Source organism: Branchiostoma lanceolatum, chromosome 11, assembly GCF_035083965.1.
Source record: "Branchiostoma lanceolatum isolate klBraLanc5 chromosome 11, klBraLanc5.hap2, whole genome shotgun sequence".
Taxonomy (NCBI): Eukaryota; Metazoa; Chordata; class Leptocardii; order Amphioxiformes; family Branchiostomatidae; genus Branchiostoma; species Branchiostoma lanceolatum.
The window spans coordinates 5643923-5661758 of NC_089732.1; the positions used below are offsets into that span (position 1 = coordinate 5643923).

The 17836-nt window shown below is 41.7% G+C and overlaps 1 protein-coding gene across 5 annotated transcripts in view; it reads right to left on the reverse strand.

Moving 5' to 3' along the window:
• LOC136444948 (phosphatidylinositol 3-kinase regulatory subunit alpha-like) overlaps window positions 1-17836 on the reverse strand; it is a 54868-nt gene that overhangs the window by 21754 nt on the left and 15278 nt on the right. Inside the window, exon 1 of one of the 5 annotated variants that reach the window (XM_066442740.1) lies at window positions 7331-7449. The exons of the other annotated variants lie outside the window; for them this stretch is intronic. Within the exon in view, the coding sequence (XP_066298837.1) occupies window positions 7331-7415 (85 nt within the window). The 5' untranslated portion in view covers window positions 7416-7449. Of the gene's footprint in view, window positions 1-7330; window positions 7450-17836 lie in introns of those variants that run through there. 5 annotated transcript variants of the gene reach the window in all.

Genomic DNA, 17836 nt, shown 5'->3' on the forward strand with positions numbered 1-17836 from the left:
CTCCTGCAGTAGCTGACAGTACTACCATCAACAGCAACATGGCTCTCAAGATGGTCCGTTTGATTTCGGATTTTGTAAACGCACCACCACCCAGCAATGTTTATGTCCTATACATTCGGCAGTATCAACGAAATCTGGTAGGTAAAAGTTTTAGAGCATGTACGCATAAGCTGACTGGTGTACATAACATTCAACCACTCATCACAGGGGGACCACATGTACCTCATTAGTATTTAGAACACACCTCCTAACAGATGGTTTCTTGCAAGAGCGAACTGACACGCTAGGTTCAACGACCTCTTTCCCCGCATCTACAGAACAGGACTTTCCAGAAAATTCGACAGATTACCATCGGATCCCCCAGCCGCGTGCTTGTGGCAACAAACCAAGATCCTGCCTCATAAAGGCCTCGCTGTATGGAGAGAGACTGTGACATGTTGCGTTTGAAGACCATCTTTCAGGCGGAGGTGCGATGACACAATTGTAAAAGGGATTACGGCGACCAGCTGTCAGTTTCAAGTACATTCCTCATTTAAAAGAGCAGAAGGCTGAGGGAAGAACTTGAACCTTTAACCCACATTAGCTACATCCATCCACCCACCAGTCGTAATCAGTGCTGGTTCACTGGCAAAAACTTAAGTTAGCATGAAGAGGGTTAACATAGTAATGTATTATGTAATCAATGTTGACAGGATCAAAGTAATACTACATATGCATCAGCACATAAACATTAATGAAGGTGGCAACAATCAAATTAGTATGGCTGATGTGTAACACCATTTTCTACACTGCACTTCAGTACAACATGGAAGAAATCCTTTTCAAATTTTGCATTTTTTTGATGGACAGAAAATGTGTTGGTTACCTGTCAGCATTGATGGGTATCTGATATTGGTGGGATTTTATGCACCGTGCTCTAGTTGACCCGAGGTCAAGTTCAGCCGGTGCAGCGGTCTGCGAACTTGAGTTCACTGTAAGGTATGCCACACAGCTATGCACAGCGATGTGAGACCCGCTAGTGGGTCTCTTAACAATGTGGTGATGGACAGAACCAAGCCTGTCTCCCACAAGATACACAAACAAAAAGGAAGTCTTTGTAGGGCTGGCACCTAGGGTAAACATTCACTTAGGAAGTAGGGCATCGGTTTACCCAATTTACTGCTGAACTGCAGTAACCTCTAGAATAGCCTTGACATTCAGAATTAAATCTCTCTCCTAACAGTATTTGTTCTTTGAAAAAGAGCAATATTCATGATTTTTATGACATAAATATATGTTTTTCTCAATGCCAAATTATCCTTTCTACTAGTCTGTATAACGCAAACTCCAGCTGTCCGGGGGTTTCTCTCCCCTCCCCGCGGAGTTTGTGCTGGGTTGCGAGGCGGTTACAGGGCGGCGAGCGGTCACAGGAGGCTTGATTGAATTCAGGCTACCTTTCTACCACATCCAAAGATTTTCTTATATTTTCACAAGACATCTTTTAAGCTATCTAAACATATGGAAGACATTTTTTGGACTAATAATTATCAAAAAACGCAAATTTAAGACATGCAAGTTGCAAATAATGATGGCAAGAACCTCATCGAAGGTTGAGACTCTTGGTGGCTTGTTCTAACTCTCGAAGCACCACTTTAACAAATGTACTGCATACTTCAGTAGGACATATGACACTAAGCCTATGCAGTAATAGCGCTAGATTTTAGACATGTAAGTTGACAGCAATGATGACAAAAACCTCATCGAAGGTTGAGAACTCTTGGTGGCTTACTCTAAGTACCACTTTAACAAATGTACAGAATACGAGTAGGATATATGATACTAAGCCTTAGTGCAGTATTGGCACTATTGTTACTTCAAGCGTGCATGACCAATGTAGGCAATGTTTCACCAATCAGAGGCAACCTAGCCATACCAATGGTTTAGTCATCAATATTATGTAACTCTTCAGATATCGCTTTGTTTAAACTACTTAATCATATTCTTGATCTAGCTTAATCTACACCAATAACGTTAGGATATTCTACTATACCTTTTTAAACAGTGTCGGCTCCTTGTTTTGATTTGAGACAAAATGGGAGTTAGATGAAAGTCATTCCGACGATGAAAAATGCTTTACTGAATCGTTAACTTCCCATTTGCATCCCGGCTAAAATTCATGGCCAAATAAAAGAGTTGTAAAAGTTGATGAGTCCACCCTTTTGTTGCCCTTAATGTTCCCCTATTTGATTAGGCACCTGTGGTCACCTGTCCTAAAAAGGGCGTTTTATTACCGTCATGTGTTTGACAAAATTGGGTTGGGATCAAATGGTTCGTTTGGCGAAACAACATAAAATGTCAGAAATTTTGATGTGCGAAGCCACAAAAACTGGGTAAGGTTTGTATGTTCATAAATAGCCCAACTCTGCGTTCTTGTTCTCAACACTTGTGTAGGTTTCCAAATACGATAACTGCAATTATGCCAACCTTTCCCAATTTTGTCAGTTTTTATGTTTATGTTGTTTGTCTGTTGTTTTTTGGCATAAAATGTCCGATATTTTGATAGGGAAAGCCACATAAACTAGGTAAGGTTTGTCTGTGTTTTTAATGTTTATGTTGTTTGTTATCTTTCAGGATGAAATGTTAAAGCATGAAAAGGCAGCCACATAAACTAAGTAGGGTTTTACTGTTCATTAAAGGTCCAAGGTTGTGTTTAGTTTGCCAATATTTGCATTGCTCAAACAACTCTCCTAATTCAAAAACAACAATTATGCCAGCCTTTGCCAATTTTGTCATTTTTTAATATTTATGTTGTTGTTTCTTTGGCAATGTTAACGGCATCAAGTTAGCAGAGTTTATATATATACATACGTTAAGTCAATTGAAAAAGCTTGGTTCTTAAATTTCATCTTAACAGTATGATAGGAGATAGAGCAAGTCATAATGCTGTATAATATTTAGTTTTTGTCAATGAAGTCCATGTAATAAGCCTAAACAATTGCATGTTGCCCTGCAGTACTCATACTTGTGGCTAGAGGGCGGCCACAAGGTAATTAGACAAAATTTCTCATGACTTGCTAAATTAAAGAGCTTGATGGTTCAGATTTTTAGAATCTATCATCAAATATCAAATGCACATCTCCGAAGCCCCCCCCCCTCATAAGATAATGGAAGACCCATACCACAGTTCAAGGACAGGTAGCCCTGCTTTCCAAAATACCTGATGATGGTAATCTATCTAATGGTGCTTATCAATCACCATGCACCCAAGGTCTGGGTTTAACTAAGCATACAACTGTTGATAGGGCTCTAAATACCGAGATTAAACCAAGATTGAAATGATTCCCAAAATAGAACAAACTTCCCCTTACAAATTTAATCCGCATTTCTTATCAAAGTGACATTTCTGCCGACCACATTACATTCCTGGGGGCTCTTGTCAGATAAGATCTTTCCCTGCAATTTTATGACCTTGAGTACAAATGAGTGTAACCATATCATTCAAAGCATAGGCTGTAGGCCTCGGAAGGAGAGTTTGATTGGCCCGAAAGCCGCCCTCGCCCGAAGGGCGCGCGGATCCCGAACTTACCCGAAAGCAGCCTTCGCCCGAATTCCGCCGGAAGCGCGCGCCCCGCCGAAGCGCGCCCGAAGGGCGCGCCCCGTGGCGCCGCAGGCGCCAGAGCGAATTCCGAGCGGAGCGAGGAATGAGCGATAGGTACGAAAGGTCGTTTCCAACAACCTATTTTTCTGCTAATTCCCTCGACTCAGGCACTTGGCTTGGTGGTGATTCTCATGTTTGGTGTCTTATTTACCCATGGAAAATACCTAGTTGATAATATACCGATGACAAAGGACGATACGAGGCATTTTGTAACGCCCGAAAATCCTTCTTTTCCCGACATGACCGTTACCGGCAGTATGCCTGCACCGCTGTTCACGGAACAATGACATCATGGCCAGCCGGGCCGGTGCCATGCACGCAAGGGGTTTCGGCACCGCTATTAACTAAACTATCATTATGATAAGCGTTGGAAATGCCAGGATTGTGAACATAGATATCTTATTCATCATATATTTGTCTTCCAGCATTGTAAATGCGTTCCTATTTGCTTCTTACGCACTCACTAGATATCGTAATTCTAGCCAGATTTACCAGCTAAAATCAGACGATAAACGTGCTAAACCGTCCATTAAAACGACTATGACGTATCTGCAGTGTAACACAGCTTTTGTTAGCATGCTGTTACTTTGTTACGTTGCCAAATGGGGACTGTAATAGACAGAAACAGGTCCGGGTTCATGCCCGTAGCCAGGGGGGGTTCGGGGGGTTCGGACGAACCCCCCCACAGGCTTGAAGGTCCACTTTTTTAGGCTTGAAGGTCCACTTTTTCAGGCTTGAAGGTCCACTTTTTGATGTTCATGATTTTTTCAAGGCGGACTTACTTGTATCACCAGCAACGCCACAGAAGCTAGAATGCTAGAAAAAACTTTGTCTCTGATTTTCCTCCTCTGAAATTCTTTCAAAAACACAGAAAATGCCCTTTCAGAAGGTTCAATTCTTAGAATTTGAAACGCGCGAAGGTCCACTTAATGTACAAGGTTGTTTTTTTCAAAGCGGGCTTATTTGTATCACACCAGCGCAGCTGGAATTCCTAGAAAAAACTGCTAACTTTGTCTCTGATTTCTCTCTTTAAAATCCTCTCAAAAACACAGGAAATGCCATATCAGGAGGTTCAATTTTTCAAATTTTCAGGGGGGGCATACCCCCGGACCCCCCTAGAAAGCTCGCGCCTGCGGCGCTCGTCTCGCGCCTACGGCGCTCGCTGGTCCCTCAAACATGAAAACGAACCCCCCCATTTAAAATCCTGGCTACGGGCATGGGGTTGGCCCCCGAAAGATCGATGACACCCCTTCTGGTAACGGTGAGTAGGAGTGCGGATTTCGTACCCTTAGATTTTTTGAAGTTAGCTTCGCCGAGCGACTTTCGCGCAAGGGACGACGGGAGGCCGACGGGTATTTGCATAACTACCGACCGGGAGAGTCTAACGCAACTGCTCAGCGGGGAAGAAAACTCGCTATTGTTTATTGAGTCCGCGGAGCTGAGGCCAAATGCCCATGTTCAAAGGAGCAAAGATTTAAAACTTAGAGTTAGATCTCACTTGCACCTACTGTTTGTTTGTCTACAAAAATTAATCAGTTCATCTAGAATAACACATTTTTTAGAACTTCTAGCGCAAAACATACAAGACACTTCACTGGTAAGCTTTTCACAATTTTGTTGCAAGGTCCCATACCTGTAATCTTATCGATATTTACACATTACAACCCTCTTAACCGTAAGCCAGACATCTGACTACCTTATCTCATAAGTATGCCAGCTTGAAATACCAAGTTACATATGCTTCAATGATAGGTTATAGTAGGTACAAACCTTACACAGGAGAAAATGTCTTCAAGGATAAGACAACGTTGAGGCCACGACTTGAGCAAATTCAGCCGCAAGACTCTAAGGTCACTGACTTCGAGCAAACATTTTTTCAGAGCCTTTGGTTGCTGAGTACAGTAAACTTTCACAAACTTTGCGAGTTAGCAATCCCCTAACACCTGACTTTTCTATTCTGAGCATTTGTCGTTTTTTTTTTGTCAATGTGGAAGATGTGATAAGATACAAATATGAGGAGAAAAAAGGTAAAAGATCGGAGAATCGGGAGTTTTTTATTGAATAGCCTGCCATGGCTGACGTGCTGTTGGCCCAGGCGCCATGAGAGTGCGGAGTGTTTGCATAAGGGGAGAGGACAGACTAAACACTGGCTATCGACTACCAGCATTATCACTGAGTGAGAGAGCGCTGCTGCCGCTGCACCTTATGGCATTGTCCTAAACACAGTCTGTAAGATCTCAGGCAATATTTCACATCTATGACTATGTTTAACATTCATACCTACACCCAGCATATAGCAGATACATCAATGATAAAACCAGTACTCCACACAATTCATAGTTCATTAGGTGGAATCAATAATGTAATAAATGACCACGAAAAGGAAAAATTACAAAAGATTTTTGCTCGTTCTTTTCAACTCGATTACTCAATTGTGTTGCACCTTTTTGTTCAAAGTGATCCATAACTTGTGCAATCCTAACTGTTGTTAAAAGGCATAATACTCTCTACATCATTAGCCATAGCAACAGGCCTCAGTCCTCTTTTGCACCTGACAACCTGATACAATTCCACAGCTTGGGTATTCACAGGTGAATGCAAAGGTCGGGGTTTGCAAACTTCCCACATATTGACACAACCTCACTTGACTCCCAGGGACCTATTTCTCGCTCCCTGATTGGCCAGTAGACAGCGGTGTATAGACAATCGAAGTCCCCTGCACCGATGGCTGGGGTTTTTAAAGACAAAAGGCACGGGCGCCCCCGGGGCAACTACTTACGCACTCGTGCAGAATGGCGTGACTTTTTAAAGAACGATCGCATTAAGTCATGTTGCTGGAGGCTAAAAGCTAACCACTTTCTGATGAACGAAAGATAAGACGAACAGGCATGTTCTAACATGCTGAAAGCAAAGTATATCTGACTGCATACAACTTACAGTATTGCACAAGAATGTTACAAAGAAAAAATTAATCATTACAAAATAGTTTTCAATACCTTGGCAAACCACATATTTGTAATTCAAAACCACAGAGAAAGTCAATGAGCTCCGGGTAAGCCACAAGAATGAGCTATTGAACCTCGAAGGAAGAGTTTATCGAGGGAAACCGCAAAGCCACAAACTCACTAGCTTTGCCCCTACTTCAAGACGTAAATCTATCGGTCCCCCCTTGGGCTGGCCTTGCCACATGACATGGGATAGAAAACAGCTGCTGCAAGAAATCGAACTAATCCATCAACGTATGCCCACCAAGCAAAGTGTTACAAAGTTCAGGGCAGCGATTTTTGCTTCCATATCCGTTCATACGACAATGGTATCAATCCCATCATTCTCAACCTACAAATTTAGTGGTGTCACACTGGTATGCAATGTCATTTTTGCAGATAATCACCTTTAAACTAACTGTTTTAACATAGAGACAAATACAAGATAGGGACAAAAAAGAGCTGTTAAAAAAAACCGGAAATTTACCCAATATTTTCAACACCATATTGCTGCCGAACCAAGTTCAAGACTTCTTCTTCAGTTCCTTTGCATCCTGCCGGACGATCTGTTCAGCGTCGGTGGACTCGTCCGTGGGCGACAAGACCAAGTTCAAGACTTAGAGATACTAATAACAAGCAACTTGGTCAGATATTAAAACATCTACTGGTATAACTGCCTAAATATGTATCGATCATAAAGACATTTTACCTGGCGTAATGTACAGAGGAGAGACAACCATAGCGAGCTGCAAGCCAGTGAAGAAACAGCCTGCCCTCCGCCTGTGCACTCTCATACACTACAACTGGCTCCAGCCAAGCTAAGGCAGCCAGACTTGGCCTTCAAACTTGAAGCAATACAGCCTTGTCTCTCCAGGAAGGTTGACAGGAGGGTGCACAAGGGGGTTAACAGTATTTCGCTTCTGGTGAAAGCAGACACCGTCCGTTTAAGTCATCCGCAGGCAACAAAACAGATGAATTTCCTCACCAAGAATTCAGTAACACTTCATGGTCACCAGTTCAGATTGATCTATTTACGAAATAATTTTTCTACAAATGTTACCTTTGTAATCTCCTTTCCAACCCTTCCAACAGGATCTCACCACTCCACTTCTGCGGCAGACCCTTCAGAAATTGCTCAATTATGGCAGCGCGAACAAAGGCACTCGGGGCTCTCCTAACCACTCGTGTGTATAATAACGTGACCAATCACAAAGACAGAATTGCTCGGAAAATCCTCCAGAAGAATAGCACGAAAAATCCTCCAGAAGAAAAGCCGTCCAACCGCAGATACATGTAGTCTACTGGTGGAGAGCTAGAGAGAGAGCGAGCTCTGGAAGTGGTTTGAGTGACTGTTCAGTGAAACCAGAGATTGTTCCTTCACCTTTTCGTCAGACATGCTGGAAGGATCAGCGGTGTCTACCTTGGGCTGATCCACACCAGCTGTTAGCCAACAGGAATGCTGGCATTCCTGCCCTACATTCACTTCCTTTTCTTCTTTAATTAAACTGGAAGTGAACTGCTTCAGGGGAATAGGTAGTCGACTGGGCTACTGATGCAAACAAGGATCTGAACCACTTCTGACAAAACAGCTATGTTCTAGAGATGACAGTGAGATGAATCGAAGAGCGGCCTAAACTGGAACCGGAGTTCCTACCTGGTGGAATCAACTCTACTCTACTCAAGAGTACTGATACACAAGGATCTGGACCACTTCTGACGAAACAGCAATGCTCTAGTCTAGAGTACCCCTGAGCTTGCAACAACTTTATCCTTCATTTTCTTGCACGCAACAGTGAAAAGTCTCCTAAAAGAATCCATGCAACCAACTTAGTATATATGATAGTTGACAATTGTTCCCACACCTTTTGGTGCATAGTGGCAGTGCCCATCACCAATTCTATAGCCCTTGGGCCACACAGGCCACTACAGTAGGGGGCAAGTCCACTGGTAGTGGATTATGTTCAACTCCCACCCTCTTTCTCACAAGTGCTGGGTGCAAAGCTAAAAGAAAAGCAGTCCGTACCATTATTTTGAACCAGTGATACCAGGGCTGTCTCCAGCTTTAAATTTTTTTCTGTCCCACTCATTGTTGGGGGGCCGATTTTTTTTAATTTTCATCATTGAATTTGTCATTTTGAGCCTAGTTACAAACATGACAGATCTGTTAAATTCGTGAAGAGCAAAGTTTGTGATATTACGGGGGAGGTCACCTTTTCTTCTGCAGCCTTGAGCCAAACTGCAAGAGCTTAAGGCTAATGGAGACAGGGCACAGGGCTGGAGCATCTGACATTTGCAGCCGACGCAGGTGACGTCAGTACGACTGTAATTGCTCCAGGCGCGGATGTTGAAAGAAGTGTTTCCTGGGACTCAATCCACGATCAATTCACGATTTCTACAGAAAATGTGGCATACGGAAAGGAAGCCCCTCTTACACAATCGTCTTAGCATACTATATTTCCCAAACACAGTTGTAAAGCTGCATGAAATGTACCCTGACATATTCAATATCTGCAATAAAATGGAACAGGATATGTACACACCCACACTAAGAATCTAAAGCCCTTAATGGCACTGTGAAGCCCCGTAACACACAATCCCATAACATACCACGTCAAAACTCCAGCAATGAACAGAATGTAGAGTGCATGGCTTTGCAGAGGCGGGCGCCTTCTATGTTTGATATTGTGGAGCACATCATCTATGATTAGATCTTCCGCAATGACACAGGACCTTTATCCTAATTATGGTCGAACCAAAAATATTCTCCCTTCTATCCAACAGCCTTCAACTTGTAGACAACGCAGTACTTGTAAAAAAAAGTCTGTGTTTCAAATTTGCTGTTGAAACAGTTCTGTAGTACAGTAGTAATACATTGGAAACATATTCAGTGTCATAAATTTGTGCTAGTCACTGCAAAAATATAACCGTTTCAAGATCGTCAAGATTTCTTAAATGTCAATCAAATGGCAGAGACAGCAGACTTTGAAAACGTTTGTACACTTGTGGACAATTAAACCTTAATAACCTTGAAGATAATGATGCTTGCTTCTACCTTGCTCTTAGTACTGTGTGAAAACAAACTTAATTAGGCTTCAGCTCTTAAGCATGACAATAACGAAGTTTCTTCATAGCTATATTTAGCTTTCCCAGCAATGTCTTGACCTTGACAAAGCTTTACACCATTTTAATGCACTGTATAAGAAACAGAAGGGAAGACACCCTAATGAGCTGCCTGGAAGGCAACCTTTGATCAAGAATTAGCTGGAACCTCTGGAAAATGATAAAGGAAATGGTAGAAAAGTACCAATCTTGGTTCTATAGACAGGAGCAGCTAATTACATTGATGTGGGACACATGGGGAATATTGAGTTAGCCTGCAACTGCTGTTATCGTTTAGCATCCTAACCTTTCTACATAGCATCCAGGCAGGATAGCGTGCCAGGCAATAATGGTCAGCAAGTCTGCTTCAGGACAGCGAGGTCATGGGTTCCAATCCCGCTCTAGCCCTTAATGTTTTTTAACACCGATTTGCACGCAATTGGGTAAGGGTTGCAGTTTGAGAACCTTACTTTCAATATGAAGCCACTTGAGTTAAAATACTTGACACCATAGTAAAGACAAATACAGAATGGTAAATGTTACATCAAATAATAAATATGGAATGTAGCTCAAAGTTAAGAATTTAATACTCTCAAGAGAGTAAGCCACTCTAACCACCACCAGTACTTATTGCTGATCCATTCCATTCTCATCAGAATCACATTTCAGCTCTTACTTTATGTCCAAGAATTAGATTATAAAACTGGCATTACACCAAGCCTATGCATGAATTACAGAGATGTATCTATCCTATACCCATACGGCATGCACACAGCATCTCTACACATCATCATTCTGTTCACTGAAGCAGCAATGATAAGAATGAATAGAAAATGTGATGTGCATGTGAAATTGCTTCTAAGGCAATTAATTTGACAACGCAATTATCGTTGATGCCCTCTGTCTCCCTTGTTCATCAGGACACCTGTCAACTTTTTTATAGATAAGATCTAATCATTCTGTTACGCAGCCTGTTCTGTATGTAGCAAAGATGGTGGCCAAGGCGCGAGATCTAGAGAAGAGAACTACAATTCGCAGTCAGAAATGGGGTGAACTTTTAACCTGGCCGGTGACCTCTTGTGCCCCCGTTTTGATGATTACTGATCTGCAATCCCTCCTGGCTCCATCTCCAGTGCCTCATCATTGCAACAAGCACACTTTACATCACAGAATCAATATACCGGAGACAGCCTGGCTGTCCTGAAGCTCGGGGACTTTCCTCTCTTCCCAGAAATCAGGGGAAGACGATTGGAATTTACAACGGAAAGCCTCGATGACGTACAGTCCATTTCGAAATGGTCGCCATGGTTTTATTTCCGCAAAATCATGATCATTGTATCATTACCGTGCTACAAAATTGTTTCAACAACGAACTTAAAAACACTACGAAAACCTCTTTCCCTGAACCTACCACAAAATTAAGTCCCAGCAAAAATACATGACTTTACAGTAGTCTGTTGGAAGGAAGTGAAATATGACTACATCTTGCATATTGTCACATACCCTAAAAAAGATTGCATCAGCAATATCCTTGCACTTTACGAGTACAATATACGAGACTTATCTGATCTGGTAAAAGTTTATGTTATGCAAATGATATAGGAAGCCTTTGAGCCGAAATTTATTGTCCTGCATTAAACATCAGAGAGAGAGATAGGCAGATGCTTTCAGACAATACAAGCCAGGTGAGAGAAACGTTAACGACTTTTACTACCAGACCAGGGCTCTAGCCAGCGCCAGTTTTGCCGTAAATTTACGGAACTTTGCTGCGTGTTACGGAATAAATTCAAGACCAATCCGTAAACCTTGACGGAAAAAAATCGGGAGAAAAGATATAGACAGGGCTTGAATTTTTTTAAAGGTCTCCAGAAAAGAAGCGGAAGTTTGAAGCGAGGTCGATTCAGGCAATTTCTATCTTCCGCCGGCGGCAGGTGACAACCTCAAGGTGGCTTTATAGCAGACAAACGGAGGCGCGGAGGTTGCCAGTGGTTCGTGGGCCGAGAGAAAATCAGCATCGTGTGCCCCCCTCCCCACTACTAGTGCCCCACTACTAGTGCCCCACTACAATTCTGGCCGGTCGCATCGGGCTGACGTTTTTTCGGCTGTTTTCCCCGGTTCACCGCTAGTTATAGCCACACAAAAAATACTCCGGTAGTTACCAGGCTTTCCGTATTTTTTTGGTAAACATTGTTAAAGTTTTACGCCGAGTTTCACGCACTCTTCCCGCGAAAACTGGTGTTGATAGTTTTAGACCTCAGAATCAGATATCATCTACCAATAACAGCGTTCGTTCAAAATCGACCAATGACATACAAGTCTCGCGGTTCACGAGAGGCGCGAATCCGCGAGGTTTTATCAGAAATTGATATTTGGTGCGAAGATGGGGCTTGAATCGACGAATTTTGATCAAATCAAGTGGAAGTTACCGGAGAAATCGACCATGGAAAACACGGAATGAAAATATTGAACGTCTTTAGGGCGTTCTGTCCAAAGTAGGGTGTCTCATTTCCTACTATATTTAGTACAGGGCGCAAACGGGACCGGTACGACGCGTCGACCGGTGTTGAAAATGTTTTATTTCTGCCGACTTGAATTCACGTGTATATTTGTCAAATAAATAAGAAAGTTTTGTGGTGCTAAATTTCATTTATCTGCCGATTGTGTACAACGAAGGCCCAATTAATTTTTCACCCAAACTTGCCCCTCAAAATGCTGGAGATAGCGTTTCAGAGGTTCTAGATTTAAAAATTTCCCGGGGGGGAATACCCCCGGACCCCCCTAGAATTGTCGCGCCTACGGCGCGACGCCTCGCGCCTTCGGCGCTCGATATGTTAGGTTTGTACAAAATTTTAGGGCTTACGGGATAAAATTTCAGGCTGGCTAGAGCCCTGTACCAGACGCATTCAAATCCAGTGTGGCTCAATTGCACAGTGTCTCCAAATGGGACTAACGGACCAATACCGGTTTCCCAGAAACCAGTGCCTTCTTGCAACTGTCACCTGGCTGAAATGAAACGATACTTTCACAGGATTGACAGGAAATCCCGGATTTTACTTCCTGTCATCTATGGAATGGTACCATTGCTGGAGGCTAACAACTTCTCCCATGCTTTGAATTTCATGTCGTGTGTAACATTCCGAGAAACTGAACTTCAAAACCAACTTAGGGATGAAAAATCGCTGAAAAAAGCTACAATTTCACTTCTAGTTCTAGCTTCCGTTCAATAGAGACAGGTCATCATTTGACTTCAAAGCAGACAACTGAAACAGTATTTTTGACTGGAAACATTGTAACTACGTTAAACTTCTAATATTTGATGACCTTCAAATATGCAGACGTTAACTTTAACTCTCAAAATTACTGGCGAGTCTGGAACCAATAAATGAATCCATTCTGATGGAACAGTCCTTTACCTGAAAGAGGGGTGCTAAATCGACCAAGCAGCACAATATGTCCAGTATTGTAACTGCCAACGAGAAAGACCATTCTATCCTTTACTAGTCTAATAATGGCAGATCGACAACAGTTATTTCTTTGAAGAAAGTCAGAAACATTTCTTTCCTTTCGGAATAATGACCCATCCTTTCAAACTGGCCGCCGTCCAACTTACGCTGGCAGAAAATGGCTACAATTCATCAGTGAACAGTTAATCATGTGCGTTCTTTATTACGCCGGGAAAGCCGAGCAGCACGTGAAGGACCAGTCGGCTGACGTTTCGCTGATGAGCGCTGTCGGACGCGGCTGATGCACTTTTATTACTTTTGGTCGTGGATGGCTCTCCCGTCCCTGATTGGAACGTACAGTGTGATTAGAAGGAGATACGACTCATCAACCAACAGTTCCATCAATCCCGGATCTCGGCAGAACAAGGAACATAAAACTTCTGTACCATATAACGGGGGTCTTTGTGGCACATACAAGTACATCTATCAAAAGCACTGCACTACAAACATATAAAACAAGTCCTAATCAAATACACAGACAGGTGCCTACATAACAGTCCAATTGTAATGGTAAATTGCTATTCCAGCTTGTCTGACAATGGAACAAAGCATGTGATATAAAATCATAATTCTGAACAGAAAACAGGTGTACCATTCAACCATATCTATTTTTCTACTCGAACATGGTCTCTACAAAGACTACAGTCAGGAAAACCATTTTCTAATGGTTTTTATTCGACGAGTTAACGAAAAGAATTGATTAAAAAAAGGCTTTCGAAGGCAACATTGATGATATCACAAGCACCTTTTCTGCAATAGCGATTTCAAAATTAAGTCAAAACAAATTCCATTTTCAGCAAGCTAACGGCCTAGCCATTGTCAACCTTCTCTCCACTAGGCTTCCCTCTCCTCGCATTCAATCCAACGCCGCGCAGTCTTCCCCTTCCCATAGCAACAGTTCCTGCTTTAGAACGTCCATGATTTAGGACGTCATTACTGCAGGGCCAACAGGGACAGCACAGCTCAATGCTCTGTCTCCCAGTTCCTCATTGCAATAATGTGCCAAATCATGGATCATGCCCAGCCAGGGGGCAAGAGCGTCATTTATTGATTCCGCATAGAAAGCCATCACCATACATTAGGCCGAAATGGATGTGTCGTAACGGAGCCTCTTGGAACTCTTCTCCGATGGAACAGAGTTCCTGTACGCTATTACCTCTTCCTGGGTGCGTTTACGCAGCATTCCCTTATTAGGAAGCGATCCTTGGCGTACACGTCTGAATGTATCTCAGACACTACACCTACTGTGTGCATCTATATAATTGGAAATTCAAACCCTTTATGTAAGGTAAGGTATATGACCTGGCTAGAGTTTTCTACTTCCTTAGTAGCAACAAAACCTTCAGTCTATTCAGTTACCGGCTATAATTGTATTTCCCGATTCAGAGTGCCTTTCAGGTATATGGTGTTGTAAAGACTGTCTGGCAAAATGCCCTTAGGTAACTTTGTACATTCAAGACTACAGTGTTATTAAAAAGACCTGCTAAAGAAAACTAGATTCATGTAGATGCAAGAAAAAAATCTCTTACCTGTATAGACGCTTCCAAATAGCATAACAGCTGTAATAATTCTACTCACAGTAACAGACTCTAATTATAAACTATAACTTATAACATTATCATGAATGCGAGCACCAGCTGAACAGCAGTGAAGAGAGAAAGAGAGAGAGAGAGAGAGAGAGAGAGAGAGAGAGAGAGAGAGAGAGAGAAAAATTCCCTTACCTGTACAGACACTTTCAAGTAGCATTACTAGTACTGTAGTGATTCGACTGACAAGAAGTCTCTACTTATAAACCATGCTCTATAACAGAACATTAATCATGAATGCGAGCAAAAATCGCTCCTCTGCACATGTCCATTGCTACTCTGCAGTCACATGCTCTTTATGACAACACATTACATCAGTGTAAGTCATTACATGCAACATTACCTGTTGCAAAAGAATGTAGCATTACATCAGCTACAATGACATGATAAAATAATGCCCATCCCTGCCATGTTGTCAATACACAGTCTTGTTTGTATCCATCTTTTTTTTAGATGTTCATAACCAGATAGTGTATAGCAATAAACCAGGGCGATCGATATAAATGTTGCCTAGATATTTCATGTAGCGCGACTTATTGATATTTAGATGACCATTTTTTTTACCAACTTGGAAGAAAATTTTCTTCTAGATGCAAGAAGTTACCAATATAAAAACTAATGGTCAAAAATGGCCAAGATGACCACTCGGGGGACCAAAAAAATCTGGTGGTCACTTGTATGTAGGTTTCACTATAAAGCAATTCCTAGTCCATGAAAATGTGCTACAAAACGTAACACTACAGGATTGAATCTGTTCTCCACAACTGGGCAAGACCTGCATCAAGCACCTAATGTACAAAGGTGCTCTTGTGCCTCCTTACAAACAAACACACATCAAAGATTCTAATTTTAAGTGGATTAGCTGACTTCACAGGTCTCCCCACTATTTTTAGGTGTGGATGAAAGAAAGGTGGAGTTGAAGTAATTACTGATAAGTAGGGTGGGTTTGTGCATGGGTAATTGGTGGTTGCGTTAGCTTGACCTGTGACCCTGAGCCACATGTTCGCCCCACGTGAGGCGAGCCTTGTGGCACCAGCCTGGAGGGATGGTCTTCACTGACTGTAAAACTCGCATTCAGTTGGTGCAGTGGTACGTAAACTAATGTGCAAGTTACACCTTGACTTGAGGGAAATAGCATGAGTGCCATTCTTCTTTCTCTGGGAAAAGGGAGGGGTAGAAAGTTGCAACAATTTGACTTTATTTGGGATCCACAATTAGCACAATAGCTATTCTTCACTGATCACAAGATAGTAGAATGATCTAGGAAAGATTGTGTAGAGGGGGGAGGGGGGTTGCTGGCAAGCGGTTTTGCGAGACGTCTCTCTGAGTCCAAGACGCCAAAGGAAATGCCATAAACACCTGAGGGAAGGTGATGTCAAAACATGGCCTTGCAATCATGTTTAAGACAACAAATAGTACATTTAGGACAATAAAAGAATTGAGAACCAGCCTTTCAGTGAATGCTATCTGATGTTATCTCTAATTAGAGACTTTCATCAAACTTTTTCAAAGTGAGCACACATGTCAGAAAATGGCAGAAAGCAAAACATACTCTCATCACGTTTGAGATCCCTATGAGACCATACAACTAAGTTTTTGCTGCCTTAGAAACAAGGCTACTTTTATAAAATCAAGGTCAAGCTGAGGTCTATGCAAATGAGGATACAGGTCCCTGCGGCTATATTTAATATGAAGGCTGGTGTGAACGCACCAGATGGTCGTGTCTTGTGTTTAACATTCACAAGCTGACGCTGCACACTGTAATATAAGTCTCAGCACAATTGCTAAGCTCACATCTCTTGTAGACATTGCCTCATTACATTATAGGACTTGAAATTCACTTTTGGTAATATGTAGCCTTAAGATTTTGGTGCACAGGAAAAATTTTTCATGCACAACATAGAATAAAGAGACAATTACAGCAAAACCTACTTACAAACTTAACTGGCTTTCTTCATGATCAGAACTAAAATCTGAAATTCTGTTACTGAAGAATATTCTAGTAACTGTAGCTAACTTCAGCTAAGTTACTGTAAATGCGTTTAAGTTCGCATGGTTTTATTTCGCGGTAGGGCGAAAATGGAGTGTTCGCAAAGGCTTTAAGTTCGTGTTTGAAACAATAGTAGCGCTACAGTCATACAGTAGGTGGGCAGAAGTTCGCTGTGGTTTTAAGTTCGCGCGGAAGAGTTCACTGCGAAAAACAGCGAACATAAAACTAACACGAACATTTCTGCATTTTTACAGTATGCTATAATTGTTTTTCTGATACTTAAATGTTAAAAATATCCTGTATACTTTTGTGTCATACATACATACATACATACAGACATACATACATACATACATACATACATACATACATACATACATACATACATACATACATACATACATACATACATACATACATACATACATACATACATACATACATACATACATACATACATACATACATACATACATACATACATACATACATACATACATACATACATACATACATACATACATATACATATACATATACATATACATATACATATACATATACATATACATATACATGGACCCTGTATTTTGGACCCTGTATTTTGGACCCCGTATAACCACAAATATTGCATCACTTTCAACCAAGATACCTGGAGGAAGTTCGTACACAATCAATAGATGACCAATCAGATACACACGGTACCAGACATCAACTACAATACATGTCTACTGGATATGTAACAGAAACATCATCCAAACTCTAGATGATATAAGATTGATTTTCTAAGGAGCAGGAAATGAGAATCATATTGGACATGCATATGTGTGGAAAAGAGCTACTTTATGTTCATCTAAATGTCGAGAGGGAATGGACAAGATTTGAAAATGGTGTACAGTTTGTGTATTTTTGTTTTCAATCTGGCATGCCTTTTCTTTTGCAACATTCTTCCTTTTTCGTATCTCCCCAGTCTTTGCCTGAAGGTTTTGCCCTACAAAAGCGCACACAAAAACCACAAGAATGTTACCCTGGTCATT